Source organism: Haliotis cracherodii, unplaced genomic scaffold, assembly GCF_022045235.1.
Source record: "Haliotis cracherodii isolate W230 unplaced genomic scaffold, xgHalCrac1.p SCAF_2, whole genome shotgun sequence".
Classification (NCBI taxonomy): domain Eukaryota; kingdom Metazoa; phylum Mollusca; class Gastropoda; order Lepetellida; family Haliotidae; genus Haliotis; species Haliotis cracherodii.
Genome location: NW_027266275.1, coordinates 27,993,305 through 28,010,945, shown reverse-complemented (window position 1 = coordinate 28,010,945; position 17,641 = coordinate 27,993,305). Strand labels below are relative to the sequence as shown.

General features: G+C 38.3%; 1 protein-coding gene across 1 annotated transcript in view; it reads left to right on the top strand.

The window, feature by feature from the left end:
- LOC139467926 (sorting nexin-8-like) overlaps positions 1-17,421 on the top strand; it is a 33,728-nt gene extending 16,307 nt beyond the window's left edge. The window contains exons 5-14 of the mRNA XM_071249514.1: positions 2,871-2,988; positions 3,264-3,385; positions 3,847-3,927; positions 4,436-4,596; positions 5,305-5,437; positions 6,239-6,307; positions 7,025-7,135; positions 7,487-7,525; positions 8,437-8,586; positions 9,170-17,421. Coding sequence (XP_071105615.1) covers positions 2,871-2,988; positions 3,264-3,385; positions 3,847-3,927; positions 4,436-4,596; positions 5,305-5,437; positions 6,239-6,307; positions 7,025-7,135; positions 7,487-7,525; positions 8,437-8,586; positions 9,170-9,310 — 1,125 coding nt within the window. The 3' untranslated portion in view covers positions 9,311-17,421. The remainder of the gene's footprint in view (positions 1-2,870; positions 2,989-3,263; positions 3,386-3,846; positions 3,928-4,435; positions 4,597-5,304; positions 5,438-6,238; positions 6,308-7,024; positions 7,136-7,486; positions 7,526-8,436; positions 8,587-9,169) is intronic.
- The last annotated feature ends 220 nt before the right edge of the window (positions 17,422-17,641 follow it).

Below are 17,641 nucleotides of genomic sequence, written 5' to 3'. Positions count from 1 at the left end.
TCAATATTTTATTCTGTTGAATAATCAAATACGATGTATTTATTTACGCCTGTTGCTGACGGATGCCACTTCCTAGATTATCTTTGGGAGTCTGTCCTGATGCAATAAGTGCCCCAAGGAGGATTTAATCAGAAAGAGAATTTTACAAACCTGTAGAGGTTATGAATTCTCTGATGAAATCCTCCTTGGGGCACGGCCACCCACCTCCCCACATTCCGTCAGCATTTGACATATGGAAAGTGATTTGGGTGAGAGTTGCTCCCCCTGGCGTGAGGCGCCGTTGGTGGTGAGGCCCCGTAAGGGTGGTCGTATATCATACAAAAACGAAGTTTTTTGTGTGGTAACATTTTTTATTAAGGAAAATGGTTACAACTATGTCATGTAGATTTTCTTGAGCAAGGAAAATGCAATAAGTGCCCCAAGGAGGATTTCATCAGAGAATTCATAACCTCTACAGGTTTGTAAAAATTTTGGGGAGAAAATGGAAGTAAAAACAAAACGTGTGACAGACTTTATGATGAAGCGAGAACCAAGACTATTATTTTTTTTAGCAGTAGCGTTGTATTTTTCTTTGAGGTAATGTAGGTGATGACCATGCATCATGTCCACTGAGATTGGTTGGTTGGTTTGTTGTTTAATGCCGCACTCAGCAATATTCCAGCTATATGACGGCGGTCTGTAAATAATTGAGTCTGGACCCAACAATCCAGTGATTAACATCATGAGCATCGATCCACGCAATTGGGATCGATGACATTGGGATCAACCAAGTCGCGAGCCTGACCACCTGATCCCGTTAGTCGCCTTTTACGACAAGTATAGTCACCTTTTACGGCAAGCATGGGTTGCTGAAGACCAATTCTACCCCGGAATCTTCACGGGTCGGTCCAGTGAGGCGGTTGGTGGACATGGCAATAGAGAACATAATGTAGTCCACATGAGCTTAATCCATTTAGTCAACGAAGTACCATTTGTGTATCCAGGACTTGTAGTCACCATGTCAAACCCTGTATAATTTAGGTCATGTTTGTACAACATATTCAGGGGTAGCCACCTTTGGTCACATCCAACTCATCCATGTTGTATGTATGTTTACATTGTTGTAGTCCCATTATGGCTGAAATACTGCCCATGTGACTATAAATCTTAACTATCTCATCCACAGCTCAATTCGGATTAGTCAGAAATAGTCAAGGACCACTCGATTCTTTCATATTACTACAGTGACATGACATGAGTGGGTGTGTGTGTATGTGTGTGTATGTGTGTGTGTGTGTGCGTGTGTGCGTCCCGAAATTGTTTCCGGAGCATAACTCAGAAACCGTTAAATATTTCTCTACGAAACTTTGCATGTCTACTAGGCACATACTGAACTGGTGCCTTTTGCTATTTAGGAATTTTATAAATTTTTATTTTTTACGTTTCCATTGCAACAATCTGGACTTAGGTTCTATGAGGATGCTGTTCGTTTCCGGAGCGTGACTCATAAACCATTAAATACTTTCCAACAAAAACTGTGCATGTTTACCAGACACATACTGGACTGGTGCCTCTTGCTATTTAGGAATTTTAGAAATTTTGATTTTTCACGTTTCTATGGAAATAAGTTGTACTTAGGTCCTACAGGGGTGGTGTTCGTTTCCAGAGTGTAACTCAAAAACCGTTAAATACTTTCTTACAAAACTTTGCATGTCTACCAGGCACATACTGAAATGAAGCCTTTTGATATATAGCACTTTTAGAATTTTTTATTGTTCATGTTTCCATGACAACAAGTTGGATTTAAGTTTTAATATAGGATTGGTTTCTTTTAGTAGTATAACAAATAAACTGTTAAATATTTCCTTGCCAAACATTGCATGTCTATATATAAAGCGCATACTGAACTAGTGCCATTTGATATTAAGGAGTTTTAGAAATGTTTATTTCAGAATTTCCATTGCAGCATTGACATGGGCTAAGAGAATGTTGGGTCTGTTATCTGTTTTGGGACCATAACGTGTTAAAATGGGTGGGGGATATAGATGACTTTTTCAACTATACGCTTGTTTCAACTTGAAATGATCAAGCATGTGATTAAACTGGTGTATATAACTTTCTTATTGCGGATGCTTATTGAGGGACTTTCTGTTGTAAAGTTGCCTTTCGTTAGACAGGTGAATTTTCTAAATCAGAAGTGATATGATTAAACCAGAAATGCATATGACTTTTTTTTAATTAATGTAGCTACAGATATGGGATTTTCTGTTTAAAATTGTTTTTCCAAACCAAAGATGAGATACCAGTGGTAGAAACTATCATTCTCACTCCCTAGCCCTTATGGCACATTTCTACTCATCCTCACAGCGTTAGAAATTGGCACTAGTCCTGTAGTCCTTACCAAACTGCCCAATAGTAAAGGTATCCTAAGGACTAGTAGAAATTGGCCCATTTTAAGGGTTTTGCTATATGTTATCATTATAAGGACTAGTGGACAAACACTGTTAGTTTCTAACCCTGCCTCATGATACCCATGTACCTGAACTATTGCTCGGTTTGGCAAGGACTACAGGACTAGTACCAATTTCTGGCTCTAACTATTTAAACCTGAAGTGCTTGATGTAGGGTAAGTAGAGACACAGGACTAAGTTGTTACAGCATTTCACAACATTAGGGATCAAAGGTTAACGCAGATAGATGGTGTTAGGATGAGCTGTCACCTGAGTTGGTGAAGTCAGAATGGCTGATGATACATGTTTCAGGCTTCAGGAAATGGTGGGGATAGGCTATTTCTGTTACTTGTTTCTAGTTGTATTCAATGCTTGCCATATTGGTTGCAAAAGTGAAGAATGCAATGTAGAACCTTCATGTTATGTTTGTTATTGTTGCAGCGCTACAAGACAACAGTGCTACGTCGCTATAATGACTTTCTGGCATACCATGAGCTTCTCATGCTACGGTTTCCATATCGCCTTGTACCACGCCTGCCACCAAAGAAGATGATGGGAGGTACATAAATCCAGATTTCTTGTTTTATCAAAAATTGTAACAGCAAACTCACATAAAACCATTTTTCACACAAGAAAATATCAACCTTCAAGCTTGGAACAATGTTGGGCATTTTTGTTTTGGGGGCGGTCGGGTAGCCTAGTGGCGTTCGCTCATCACGCCGAAGACCCGGGTTTGATTCCTGACATGGGTACAATGTGTGAAGCCCATTTCTGGTGTCCCCTGTTGTGATAAACCATACTCACTCACTCACTCATTTTGGTTTTGATTTTTAGCAAATAGAGAGTTTATTGAACACCGAAGAAAGTGCCTGCGGAGATTCCTGAACATCGTGTCTCGACATCCCCACATGCATGATGACAAACTTACCAAGTTCTTCCTTACGTTCAATGGAACAGTGAGTGAAATTATATTTTTCTGAATTTAATGTTCAGATGGCTGCTAGTTTAATAAAGCAGCTATATTGTGCAACTAGATTGTGTTGTTCAAGGTTTGTTGTGCCATCAAACATAAGATCAATAGAACTGTTTGTGTTTTATTCCTGACATAGTTCAACCATGAAATCCAATAACAACTATGATGAAGAAGTATGGCTGTACATATTGCTTATGATAAAGGGATCATTATACTCTGAATGTCGGATTACGATGATAGCATCAGAATCTCTGAGAGAACACGTGGAATTATTACTTATACTGACACCACATGTTGCAATATCCTTCTTTACTTCTATCATATATATCACAGAACCCCAAACGTGCCTCTTCTATATCCAGGGCATCCGTTCCAATTTATCAAATATCCAAATTCACATGTAAGACTTGAATTGAAATTAATATTAACTTTCATTTTTTATAGGACACACAACATAAAATCAAGGAACATTTTCGTGGAATTCCAGATGAGTTTATGACGAGTAACCTTGCAAGTAAAGCAAAGGTAACTAGGATAGAGTCTGAGTTGGCATTAGTGTTAGCTGCTGTGATTAACGAACTTGGACACTGATAATGTGATTTTTGTGATGGTTATATTGTGGTGGTTTTAGACAAGAATGGGCATTAAACATGCCCTTCAGAGTTATTTTAGCAATGAAATTATATTTGAATTTGATCAAGTCATGTAAAGACGCCGCAATTCACGGTGCAGAGTTGCTTCCCTTGAGCGTGCCAGAAACCTATGATTGTGGGTGTGAATCTTAGTCGTCCTGATTATGTTTTTCGGTTTGTCAGAACAAATTCCTGTGCTCATGGGTTGCACCAAAGTGGTAAATGTTTGAGACCTGCACCATTTTAGGCTTTCCTCCCACATTAAGCTGACATGCAGTGATATAACTGGAATATAGTTATACTGTTCAAAGCAGGGTTAAACCCAACTTACTCACTCACAGGAATGTGACGACCTTTAGTGTGTGGCTATAGATGTGAGTTAATCAGGCACATGTGTGTAGGACATGGTTCCAATGGACACACAAGTTCAACTGTCCAACAGCAAGGAGCACATCCGCCTGCTGTTCAACAGTGTGGCCAAGATGAAGGACATTGGAGAGAGGATGGTTCAGCGGTCAGCAGAGTTTGCTTCAGACATGCTGCAGTTTGGCAGGGAATTGAGGTAACACCTAGTTTCATTTCATGTATGTTTGGTTGGTAACAACTTGCTTTGTAAACAATTTACATCCCCTTGGCATCATTTTCATGTCTGCAACTGTAGCCACTGGTCAGAAGCACGAGTCTAGTAAAATGTCCTTCTGTCTAGTAAGATCAGCTAATGAAATTTCATCTGGTAACGCTAAAATGTACTAAGAATTATGCACTAGTATCAAACTGGCAACTTTCATTCCAGACAACGCTTTGAAAAATATTTTGACAAAGTTCTCGATTCAAAATTTGAAAACATTCTGGAATGTTTAATAGATAGCCAGGATTGTATGGCAGTACTTCCCACAGGCCGTTCAGAAGTTTATCCCATTGAAGTCAGAGTTAGACGATGATTTTGAGGGATTCAGTCGTACAGCCCCTCACTGTTGTTCAGAATACCCCATGTTAACCTTATCAAGATTCCATGATTGGAAAACACATTCCGATTGTCACTTTCTTGATCTGGTAAGCAATGCTCTGATTGGTCACATGAAATATCATTCTGACGTGACCAGTTATGGGATGTCCTCGGATCTGTGTTTAGCAGTAGCGGTAGACTGACATTAACTCCCTCATCGAGTCAGTGCTATGCTAATTGTGTCGTGTTGTTCAGTAGCAGTTGACTGACATTAACTCCCTCATCGAGTCAGTGCTATGCTAATTGTGTCATGTTGTTCCTCAGCTCGCTCAGCAATGATGCTACACCTGTGACTGCATGGGCTACGGGCAACAATGATACCTGGCACCATCTCAAGAAGGGATTTAAACACCTGTCTGTAGAATATGCGTCACTGTCTGACAAGGCAACAGTAAAGGTAAGCTCCCATTATCCATGTAGAAGGCTGCCATACTAATGGCAGTCTACTGTTGGAATGCTGAAGGTGCTCAGTATGTCATTGGTGCTGAAATGTGAAAGAATCTATTTAATAATATGATGGATAAGATGTAAAGATTCATTGTGTATCCTTGATACAGGATAGTATTTGCAATACAGTAAACTATGGTTATAACGTACTCAAAGGGACCACTAAATTTAGTTCGTTTATTGTATTACAGGAGAAAAACAAATGTCGTATTTCAATGACATTGCCTGTAAAGATAATAGATCACTCAGAGGAGCTCATGCACACTCAATGCTTGCTGTAAAAGGCGACTATGCTTGTCGTAAGAGGCGACTAACAGGATCGGGTGGTCAGGCTTGTTGACTTGGTTGATGCATGTCATCGATCCCAATTGCGTGGAGCCATGCTCATGATATCAATCACTGGATTATCTGGTCCAGACTCAATTATTTACAGACCGCCTTCATATAGCTGGAATATTGCTGAGTGCGGCATTAATCAACAAACCAACCAATCATGCACACTCGATGACCCCAGTAACCCTGTTCCTAGGCTGGCATCACATGTCATTGTTTTGCTGGTGGATCTTGCAACAAAATTCCACAAATTATGTCATTGGGTATTGTGACATAATTGTAAACTGTTTTCCCTACAGTCTAGGCAATAATAGCCTACTGAGGCTGTACCATTCATTGTACACTCTGCCCTGAGGAAAAGCACATCAATCACAATCATAATACTGTAGTACCATTGTTCTTTAACCATTGTTTCCAGGCTGTTGATGAGGAAGAGGGCGTGGTAGAAAAGCTTTCTCTCTTCATGGACCTATTGACAGCATATCGGGTATGTTGACTCATATTTAACACTAGATAATGATGAAACACTGTCGACCAAGTCAGATTGATTATTTGTTTTACACATTGTTCTTTTTATTGTTATCTAAAGTGGTCACTAGACCTTTTGCCCCTGTGGGGATGCCAGGTTAGAATAAGTCCCCAGCAACCAATGCTGGTCATTATAGGCAACCAAATGAACTGGGTGGTTAGACTCTTTGACTTGGTTGATTGCATGTCATCATACCCTGAAAGTGTGGATCGCTTCTCACAATATTGATCGCTGGATTGTCTGCCATGGAAAAGCTGGAATGTTGCTGTGTGTGGCATTAATGAACCAAAAAACTATCAAATCTAGACCTAAGGACTTGTGCACTAAGTACCCAGCTCTCTAACCATGAGATGACAGTGGATACAGGTGGTGCAATCCCCTGAGGTTGGTGCTGCATTTCTCTGAGCATTGCTGCACTCCTTGATTGAAATTCCAGATTATCCTCCTTATGATTTTTAAGCACCATACCCTGCTCATGGACTTCAGGAAAATGGTATGAATCCTGCATCACATTGAGTTTTTCTCCTGAGTAAGCGAGGTGATATGACCAAGACACAGAATATAATCCAACTCTCTCACTAAAGTTGAGGTAGTGGAGTAACATATTGGACACAGCATTTGCTTCTCGCTCACTCACTCACTCACTCACTCACTCACTGTTTCTGTGCTATGCAGGACCTATGTGAGCGACATGAGAAGGGTGTACTCAATGACCACCAGAGAGCCATCCAGAAGATGGGGCAGTACAAGAAGAAGAAGATGTCTGCTACCGTTCAGGGACCAGAGGTGGGTTGGTAAGATGGATACCCCATGGGGATTCTGGGGCAGAGTAGGTCCCAATACTGCATGCCTTTTATCACAGTCAGCCAATGAGAATCAGATAATTACAATGTGTGAGTACAGTGGGTCATTTTGCCCCATATATGTGGATTGTCAATTATTCTTTCAACCACTGGTTAGGCTGGTCGTTATTTACATGCTGAAACTGGAGCATTGCTGACTGTGGTGTAAAACAACATTCACTCACTCAATGGAAACCTGGAAATCTATTCTCTGTACAGATCCCATCATAACATCACAACTTCCTGTTTTGGTTTTCATTAAAATGTCTCATTAACTGTTTTGAATGTGTTTCAGACAGGAGCTGTAGAACAGTTAGAGCAGAAGATCTTAGAGGTTTGTACTGCTTACTCAAAAGTCTTCGATCAATATGGGATTACTTTGACACTAGAAGGACTCGCCTTTCTATTGAACAACATTTCTTTCAACATGTTCAATAGTATTTTCAACAATTTGTGTGATTTACATTTTCTCTTACAGCCGACCCATCAAGATCCGGGGTAGAATAGGTCTTCAGCAACCAGTGCTTGACATATGTCATCGTATCCCAATTGTGTAGATCGATGCTCATGATGTCAATCACTGTATTTTCTGGTCCAGACTCGATTATTTACAGACCGCCGTTATATAGCTGGAATAAAGCTGAGAGAGGCATTAAACAACAAATAAACAAACAAACAAACTCTTACAGCCTTGACACTGTTACATCATGATGTGAGAATGAAGTGTTATTCAAACCAAAGTTTGGGAGTACAGGCTAGGTCAGTAATTATTGTGTATGGTCACAGGTCCATGTTGATTTACAATTCATGAAGCCCATTCCTGGTGTCACTGTATTGACTGTATTACTTACTCCTATAAACAGTGCCTGTGCACTACCTTCATAAGATTTATAGTTACTGTATCCATGGTCTCGTGGATAGAGCATCTGCCATATCATACAAGACATAAAAGATGGTACTTGTTCTTACCCTGCCTGGTTGTTGGCATTAAGGGGCTTAAAGATGGACTGGTGGACTCGGAGAATACTTTGAGTGGGGTGTCCAAGTGAAACTGCAGCATGGTATCTCAGCGCCAGCACTATAAAACCAGCTTTTATTCCCAGACTAGTACAGACAGACACACACACACCACACATGGCTGTATAAGTGAAATAATTTTGAACGTGATGTTAAAATCCAATTCATCTCATCTTTTCTCAAAAGAATTTTGCTCTATAGACAAAGTGTTTTTTTCTGCATTGACAGCAAGAAGGTCAGATTGCCAACATGGAGAACCGGAACTATTACTCGCTCCACTGTCTGCAGATGGAGACGCAACTCATACATGCAAACCTCGACATCTTCTATGAGACCTTGCAGTCCATGACAGATGTTGAGGCTAAAGCACATGCTGAGGTAAGGATTGTGTATTGGATGAATGAAGTTTTTGTCACACATTGCTTTCTATAAGGCAGTGCAGAGACTCAACACCAGGAACATCTTGGGGCAAGGAATCATTAGAGGCAGTGGGGTAGCCTAGTGGTGAAAGCATCACTCACTAACTCATACTCTCACTCACTCACACACTTAGAGATATAAATAAGAGACAGAATATAATCCAACATTCTCACTAAAGTGGAGGTGGTGGAATAACCTCGCTCCCTCCCTCCCTCCCTCACTCACTCACTCACTCAGGATTACTAACATTTTTAAAGTTATGACCATGAGAGTAACTGGAGTGGAGTGCCAGAGAGGAGTGCCAGAGAAGTTGATATTGTTTATTTCTTAACCGGAAGTTGATATTGGTTATTTATTACCCGGAGAAAGGTTCTATCATAATTTGTTTCTTTCTTTTCATTGACTTTGTGATACACATGAAATTGATTTAATGCTTTTTCCTGTTGGTTCCCCTTCATGTACAATGCAGTTTTCACTGTTTATCAATGATGTGTTAACTCATTGTTGGAAACAAATCCTTACATTTATCATTTATCTCCAGCTTGCAGCAGTATGGTCAGAAGTGCGGCCGATCATCGAAGGTCTCTATGCAAATCTGAAAGACAGTTCGCGTCCGTCCTCCCCTACGCGGACGTCTCCAATCGGCTCCCCTATGAACAATCACCCCGGGATCAGTGTGTGATATGTGCCTGTGATGTGTACCTTGTGATTGTGTCCATGTCTCACTGCGATTGGATACACAACTCAACACAAAACACCTTCAGATGAATTGGATCTGTTCCAACAACTCGGGGGGGGGGGATCAGTTTCACAACAGATCCAAGACGTGGGGAAATAGACCACTGTGATACAGGAGAGATAACCTGTACCTGGCAATCTCAAACAAACTTGCCATGTTAAAATACGGTGATAAAAAGTCAAATATTTTTAGACATAACATGTTATTTGTTTATTGAAAAATCTTGATAGATAAGTGCTATCCGAATGGAACTATCTGTAAATAATTAGCTCGAAAATCAAAACTTTGAATGGCGCTGATGCAGTTGGAAGAAAATACTATCAAGGATGTAAACATTTGGAAAATTACTATTTTCACAACATGGGATGTGTTATATCTGATCAGGACTGGATGGGAGTGAAAGCAACATGTGTCTTGTGGCATTGCAGTGTCCAAACCCTGGGGGCAACAGTGAGTGCAATATGTCATATCGCCAGTAGTATGAATTGCTATAGACTGATACATGTATAGGAACTATGACTTACACAATTCAACTGATCACCTCACTTATGTAGCAATATTTATACGTATATATGAGGACAATGGATGTGACAAATGGCAAAGTTATGTAACTGTAAATGAAAATAATTGATGTGCTTATTCAACTTGTTCACAATGTCAGTGATCATTCGTCATGATCTTTATATAATGGCCTTTACCCATCTAATACAATTACTGATACAACAAAGATAATATTCAGATACATTGTTTGGAAATAATTTAAATACATGAAACAGATGATCATGTCATTAACTCAGGAACAATCGTGTACAGTAAATCCTTGAATTAACGCCCAGTGTTTATTTGTTTCGGAAGGTCCCGAGACCCAGCGTTTATTTAAGGCAGGCGTTTATTTTTCAGAAAGGTATTTTTTACATCAAAGTCTTGTGGTTTTTTCTCATGTTCTGTACCTCAAACTCATACAGTATATGGTCTCGGTCCTTAAAGACATTATTTGGTGGAAAAAGGGAGCATTATGTTACTAAAATTTGTAGACTATTATATGACCGGATGTTTATTCAAGGCAGAGGGTTGTTTATTCAATTCCAGCGTTTATTCAAGGATTTACGGTAATGCCTGTTAAGTTTAAGTACAGTCACAGGAAACATGGTATGACCTTTTGTATGGCTGCAGCCTAATGACATATCATGATTATTGATAAAAATATTACTGTTTTAGTTCCTATCACAATATATCATCTGGATTTCTACCTGTATATGCCGCCAATCTCAAGAAAATCAGATCCTAGTTCTCGCTACCTCTAAACAAAGATCTGAGGAAATCCCATTATGGGTCATGTCAGAACGACCTTTCATCCGACCAAACTGAAAGTCACCCAATCGGGAAAGTGATAGTCGGAATGTGTTTTCTAATCATGCAACCTCGGAAAGGTTAATATGGGGTATTCTGAACGACAGTTAGGGGCTGTATAACTGAATCCGTAAAAATCAATGTTAATTTGGCTCTACAATGGGATAAGCACTGGAACGGAAGACTCTTTACATAGCCCAATGGGAAGTGCAGTAAAGGCCGTCTATTTGACATTCCACAGAATGTTCTTTTATTCTTTTTTCAAATTTTGATTCGACATTTTCAAAGTGTAGTCTCGAAAGGAAAGTACCCAGGTCGAAACTGGGTAAGCCTGAGAAACCTGTTTTCTGATTGACTAATACCGACTTCCTGTTAGTTATTTCATTGGTAGGACAAAGTTTGTGAAAGGTCTTTCTGGCGTGACCCATAATGGGGTGCCCTCAGATCTTTGTTTAGCAGTTGCAAAAACAAAGATGTGATTTTAATGAGGTATAATTGCCAGTAATGATTTTCTATGTGAGCTACAGTCTGTCACAAGTTTATGTTGTGATACACATGTAGCATGTATTAGAAGCGTCTACCATGTGTGTATCAGATGTATATCTTTCTTTTTTTAACAACTGTAAGACATTTGGATTTGAATGATCATGTTCTGTTAATGTTGACTATAAAATACTGTTGTCACAGTTATGTTTAGATCGAAAACTTACGAGACCTCTTCACTCAATATGGGAATCAGTGTGAGAGATACTTTCAAAATGTCACGAGCCACAGTGATTAGTGTGTCTGTTTAAGAACTCTGAAACAAAATACCATGATATCTAAATGTAAAACCAAAATATTTCTGAAATATAGGTTTTTCTCAGTGATCCAAGCTGTATCAGAAGTAGCGATGCCATGATTCCCCGATTCACGAAATGACATCTTATGATACAAAACACGATATGCCTACCAATGTACCAATTCATGTTATAATTCTGTGTCGATTTTTGAAAAGAAATATTTATGAAGTTTTTCAGAAACCCGGCCTGATGTCCACTTGGGCTAGCATTACTTTACTTTCTCATCACTGAACAAAATATTAAATCCAATTGCGTAATTGTGTTAGGACGAGCCTAGATTATCCAACCAAAGGAGTATGACACAAACTGGTTGACAGCATCACCTTCTGGGCCCCATTTTACTTGGGCAATTTCACACAAGAACAGCACAATTTTAGTATCAAGACTCTGGTGTCACATCATGGTACATGAGGTAGGTGTATCATGACACCCTCATTAGTGTGCATTTGACATAACACAACTACCGTATTCAACGTAATTAGTGCCAATGGCAATATTTGCTAATATATTGTCAAGCGAACAATCCCAATAAGCGCCCATTCCGATTCTTCAGTGTACACACAGCTTACTTATTCGTGTATAAAATGCACTCGTGTGGGCGTCGACGATCATTTACCCACCAGGTCCAACAACTGACACACAATTATTGTTTGACATTTTGTATAGCAGGTATCAGGCAAGCAACTATTCTGTTCACTAATATGACTATCATTCCATGTACAACATCCGGAGAACCTCAGTAAGTAGTTCCTCAGTAAATATTTACCTCACAGCACCCAACATTCCTGTTTGCTTCACTCGTTTGATACATTATCAGGATTATGCTTATTCCAATATTCACAGCACCATGTGAAACATGGATGTGTACTGTCATAGCAGCAAGTTGAGACATTCAGTAACAATATATACAGGCTTTGTCTTGCCCACTTTGTCATATCCAATATAAAAAGGGCATAATGTTTCCATTATTCTGTAAGGGGTACAATGTCATTGTTTTTTTCATTTCTCAGCATGCTCGGTGGGTTGTCCTTCACATTTGGGAGGAAGGTTCTTTTCGAAAGGGAAAATCCAGTCAAGGATTATTTGACAATTGATTTAGGAAGCTACTTGTGATGACATTATCATATGCTTTTCCCATTTGATCATGTTCAGTTTGGCATGAAGTTTTTATCAACATTTTCACTTCAATCTATCTGGAGCAGTTAAATATACTTCGAGTTATTTGGACCTTTCCATGTCCAGTTTTTTTCAAATGTGAGACTGGGCCCCTCCTGAGCTGCCACAAAGTGATATTGAAAACATATCTACTTCAGAAATTGTTAGGTATTTCATTGTTCACAATGACAGTCAAAAAGTTCATGTGATAACCCTTAATCAGGTCTTGTCATCAGTATTGCCATTTGTTTGACGTATCATGATCAAGATAGGAATGTGTGCAACATCGACATAATCTCTTCTTACTTATTCAGCCTTTGAGTACAATTCACAAATGGTTACCTCAAAATGACAAGATCTTGAATATTTACCTGTCTCAGGTAGTAAAAGATAGTTTGTTTAGTCCGTAGTGTTATGATGTTATGTTGTGCTGTCATGGCCATGTAGATTTCATTGTACAGACATTTGTATGCAAGTAATAGTTATCTGTGACTTTAGCCATTTGTCCAAAGTATAGGGCAGACTAGATGGCTTTGCTTGAAGTCCATCACTGTACATACAAAAGTTCAGAGTAGAATCTTCTGAATTAATGCAGAATGAGAATAGGAGCTAGTAGACTCAGTTCACTCGTGGCACTGTGAAAGGCCATCTAAGTCAAAATATGTCAAAAAGATAACAATTTTGTGACATCCATTATTCAAGTATTTCTGAAATGAATGAGAAAATATTCCAGAAGAAATTCATGGCATTTTTTTCACCTATCCTTGCATTTATGAAATACTTCTTTGAATAGCCTGTGTACAACTGCTAGCATCGAGTCATCTGTGAGCTTTTGTACCCTTTCTCATTAATGTCAATGTCTTGATGTGCCAATAAGGAGATGATTGGTTTGTTTGTTTGTTGTTTAACGCAGCACTCAGCAATATTCCAGCTATATGATGGCAGTCTGTAAATAATCGAGTCTGAACCAGACAATCCAGTGTTTGGTATCATGAGCATCGATCCACGCAATTGGGATCGATAACATGCATCAACCAAGTCAGTGAGCCTGACCACCCGATCCTGTTATTCACTTTTTACGGCAAGCATAGGATGCTGAAGACCTATTCTACCCTGGATCTTCACGGGTCCAATAAGGAGGTGATCTTGTAAGTAGGTCACTTTTGTCCCATGCTTTTGTGCTTGTCATTATGAATTGTAGAAGCATCACAAGGGATATTTGTGGTTTTATACTTTATGCCACGAGCCAGAGGCTAAGGGGATGCATAAAACCCCGTACACCCTGTGTGATACTACTACAATGAATGTATCTTGCATGTTTCAATCTGCCATTGTAAAAGTATTTTACAGAAATTGAAAATTTATAGAAAACACCTGTTTCATTGACCTGAGGTTAACTTATGGTGTGTCATATGATTTTCTTTAACTCGTAAACATGCAGCTTTTTGCTTTGTAGCAGGGTGCAAGAGATCTACTGTCCCACTCAGAAATCCATGTGAAGCCTATTTTCTCTGTGGCGAGGTATAAGGGATTTATTCTCCTGCTCTAAAATATATTTCCCTCCCATGGATACATAGTATTTATCAAGATCATGTGACACATTCAGATTTCAACATTCTGACATGGAGGAAGATAATAAAATGTTTAAGTTAAACTGTCTTTTGTCAAGGTACGAGTCAGATGAATGAGTACACAGCCATTAGTTCTTTCCTGTTGTGTAAATATCTGATCATGCTATTTTTTACTTTTAGATTACTTTTGAGGTTTTCCTGAAATGAACGGTTCAAGTGAGTTTAAGTAATGGCATTATCTTGAAGTGGCATTTTAAAAGCTGTAGTATCGATGAAGCCAGTTTACTTATGGATGTCAACTTTTTTTATTCTTAAAATGAAATGTTTCAGTTCAGATACCTGTCACTTGCTTGATAAAGGTTTGTTTATGCCTCAGCTCTATAAATAATCACGTCTGGATCACACAATCTAGTGCTTGCTAGCATGAGCTTCTATCCAAGCAAATGGGATATGATGACATGGATCAGCCAAGTCAGCGAGCCTGATCACTCCATCCTGTTTGTCGCCTCTTACGACAAGCATATAGTTGCCTCTTACGTTTGATAAAGGTAGTAGCAAAAAGAAGTTTCAATTCATAAGTGGACCCTCCCTCTTTATTATGTTGTAGCATCCTCTCTTGCTGTGATATTAACACTGATGAGGCCTATGAAGCTGGAACCTCATGTGAATAGTATCTTTCATTGCTCACAGAAGTCCTATCCAATTGTTAGCCATGCTGAAAATGTCATTTGGCCGATAACTCTGACATTTCTTCAAGTGTAATTATTGCAAAGTAGTGCATGCAGTGATATTGCATGTTATAACAGTATACAAAACATTTGGACAACCTTGTGACTTCTTGGAACATTGTTCATCAGACCATATCTTTATAAAATATGCACACAAATAATTTTGAAATGAAATGAAATAAATATGGTAATATTGTTTCAATATCTTGCTGGCAAAAAATCAAAACTAGAAAAGATAATACTTCTATCATTAGACAAAGTGACCAGGGTTAGTGCAAATTATTATCCCCTGATGTGTGCAGTACTTGAGTCTTTCACATGGTTCAGTCAAAAGTTTAGTCTTCTCTTAACAAGGTTAAATCAGATTGCATGAGTAAATATGGTAATATTGTTGCAATATCTTGCTGGCAAAAAATCAAAACTAGAAAAGATAATTCATGCTTAACTCTCAGAATGGAACTCATGTCACAGATGGTGGAAATGCTCTAGAGGTTGTGCATAGGGTAGTTCAAACTATTTAAACTCCCCTCAGGCAAGCAAATCTGTTTAGCACATTAATAATGAGCTATTTTGAAACTCTTAAATGAAGTTTTAATCCCAACAAAGCTAACAAGGTGATATTATTTGGACATAAATTGCTCTCACTGCTTGTCTATTCTAGGCATTCTTCACGCTGATGTAAAGAATGAACTGTCAAAGTCTTCCTCCAAAGCCCTAAAAAACATGTCATGCCAAAGATAAAGTTTTCATGATTTCTGTCATTTATTCAATACTGAGAGTCGTGTCTCTGAATCAGATGAATGTTGGAATGCCAGGACTAAGTTATTAGGCCAATTGGTTTATCTGTTCTGCATTTACTTAACACAGGTTTCCATTATTTTCGTATTATCTGTGATCTTAAATGGCAAACTTTTAGGTGGAAAACAATTATTAATAGCTTTCGTCACTGTCCATCTTCCTTATCAGTTTTATCTGTGCAATGGGTTTCAAGTCATGACATGAATATGTTTCACATCATGCGAAATATAATTGTCCACATCTCATTTCATTGATGCAGGTGGTGTATGACCATTTACAAAACTTTTAATCAAATGTTCAAGACACAAAAGGCACCTAGGAGGTTAAGTTTCAAATGTTTTTGTAGTTTTATTATTCTGACTGATAACAATATGTTTATAGTCTCTTCACATCAGCATAAAATATGCAAGAAAAATGTATGGAAGTATCTTCTCTGTGTTGTAGAGGTTTTAACACTTTGGCCTATCCCCATCTATTTTTCATGTCATTACCTGAGAAAGACGTTTGTATTTTCTAGCCTTAGAGCTGCTGCAAAATATATTTTGGTAGCTTGAAAGTGCACATGTTAATCTGTGCAGGCTAGGTGAATATTATGCAAAAATTGATGTCACAATGAATGTCTCAACTTTTTGGGCATTTTATTCATGGCATCTAACATCTGTTACGCACGTTCTTAAAAGCAATATTCTTGTTATTTCAGTGTCCCTTGGTGAAGGTTTTGTCATTATAATTACATCTTAATATAGAAGATGCATATATACTACACAAAATAAGTTCAGGACTACCCAATTCTTTCGTATTACTATATGGCATGACAGATTAACTGTAATATGAAAGAATTGAGCGGTCCTCAACTTCTTTTAAGTAGTTTATTTGTTGCCAATGAAGCAGGTTGTATGTGCTACTACTGTAGCATACTGTCAAATTATTTTTTATAGAACAGTGGAAATTGACCTGAAACAAGGAACTGTCCCTGAATGCCTGCAACTCTACTTGACATTGGGATACTTCTATCATTAGACAAAGTGACCAGGGTTAGTGCAAATTATTATCCCCTGATGTGTGCAGTACTTGAGTCTTTCACATGGTTCAGTCAAAAGTTTAGTCTTCTCTTAACAAGGTTAAATCAGATTGCATGAGTAAATATGGTAATATTGTTGCAATATCTTGCTGGCAAAAAATCAAAACTAGAAAAGATAATTCATGCTTAACTCTCAGAATGGAACTCATGTCACAAATGGTGGAAATGCTCTAGAGGTTGTGCATAGGGTAGTTCAAACTATTTTCAAACTCCCCTCAGGCAAGCAAATCTGTTTAGCACATTAATTATGAGCTATTGTGTGCTTACAGTGGATGCTTGACAAAGTTTTCGCTATCCACTCTGTTCAGTAATAATTGGGCATTTAACAAATGATGCGGTTTATGTTGCACAAGCGATTATGTTTACGTGTATTATTTGAACTGGCATCTTGCCAGTTTGTCGTTATTTTCATTAGCAAACAATTTCTACTTGTTGTTATAGTTGTTGCATCATATAAATATTGTAAATATGAATGATTGTCACGTTATTATTGTACATATGTATATTGGTAAAATACATATTTTCAGAATTATTTAAGACCTTGTTATTTCTTAAATTTCATACTGTTCTAGTCAGTGTATCTGATGCTTGTATATCAATGACTATCGAAACAATGTGAAATAAAACTCTAATGAATGAACATTTTGTGCTAAATTTGTTGAAGAAAAATCATTATTTGGTGGTGAACATAAATCAGTTGTATAATACTGATTGATCTATGTAAGAACTACACATGGCTCTCTCTTTCA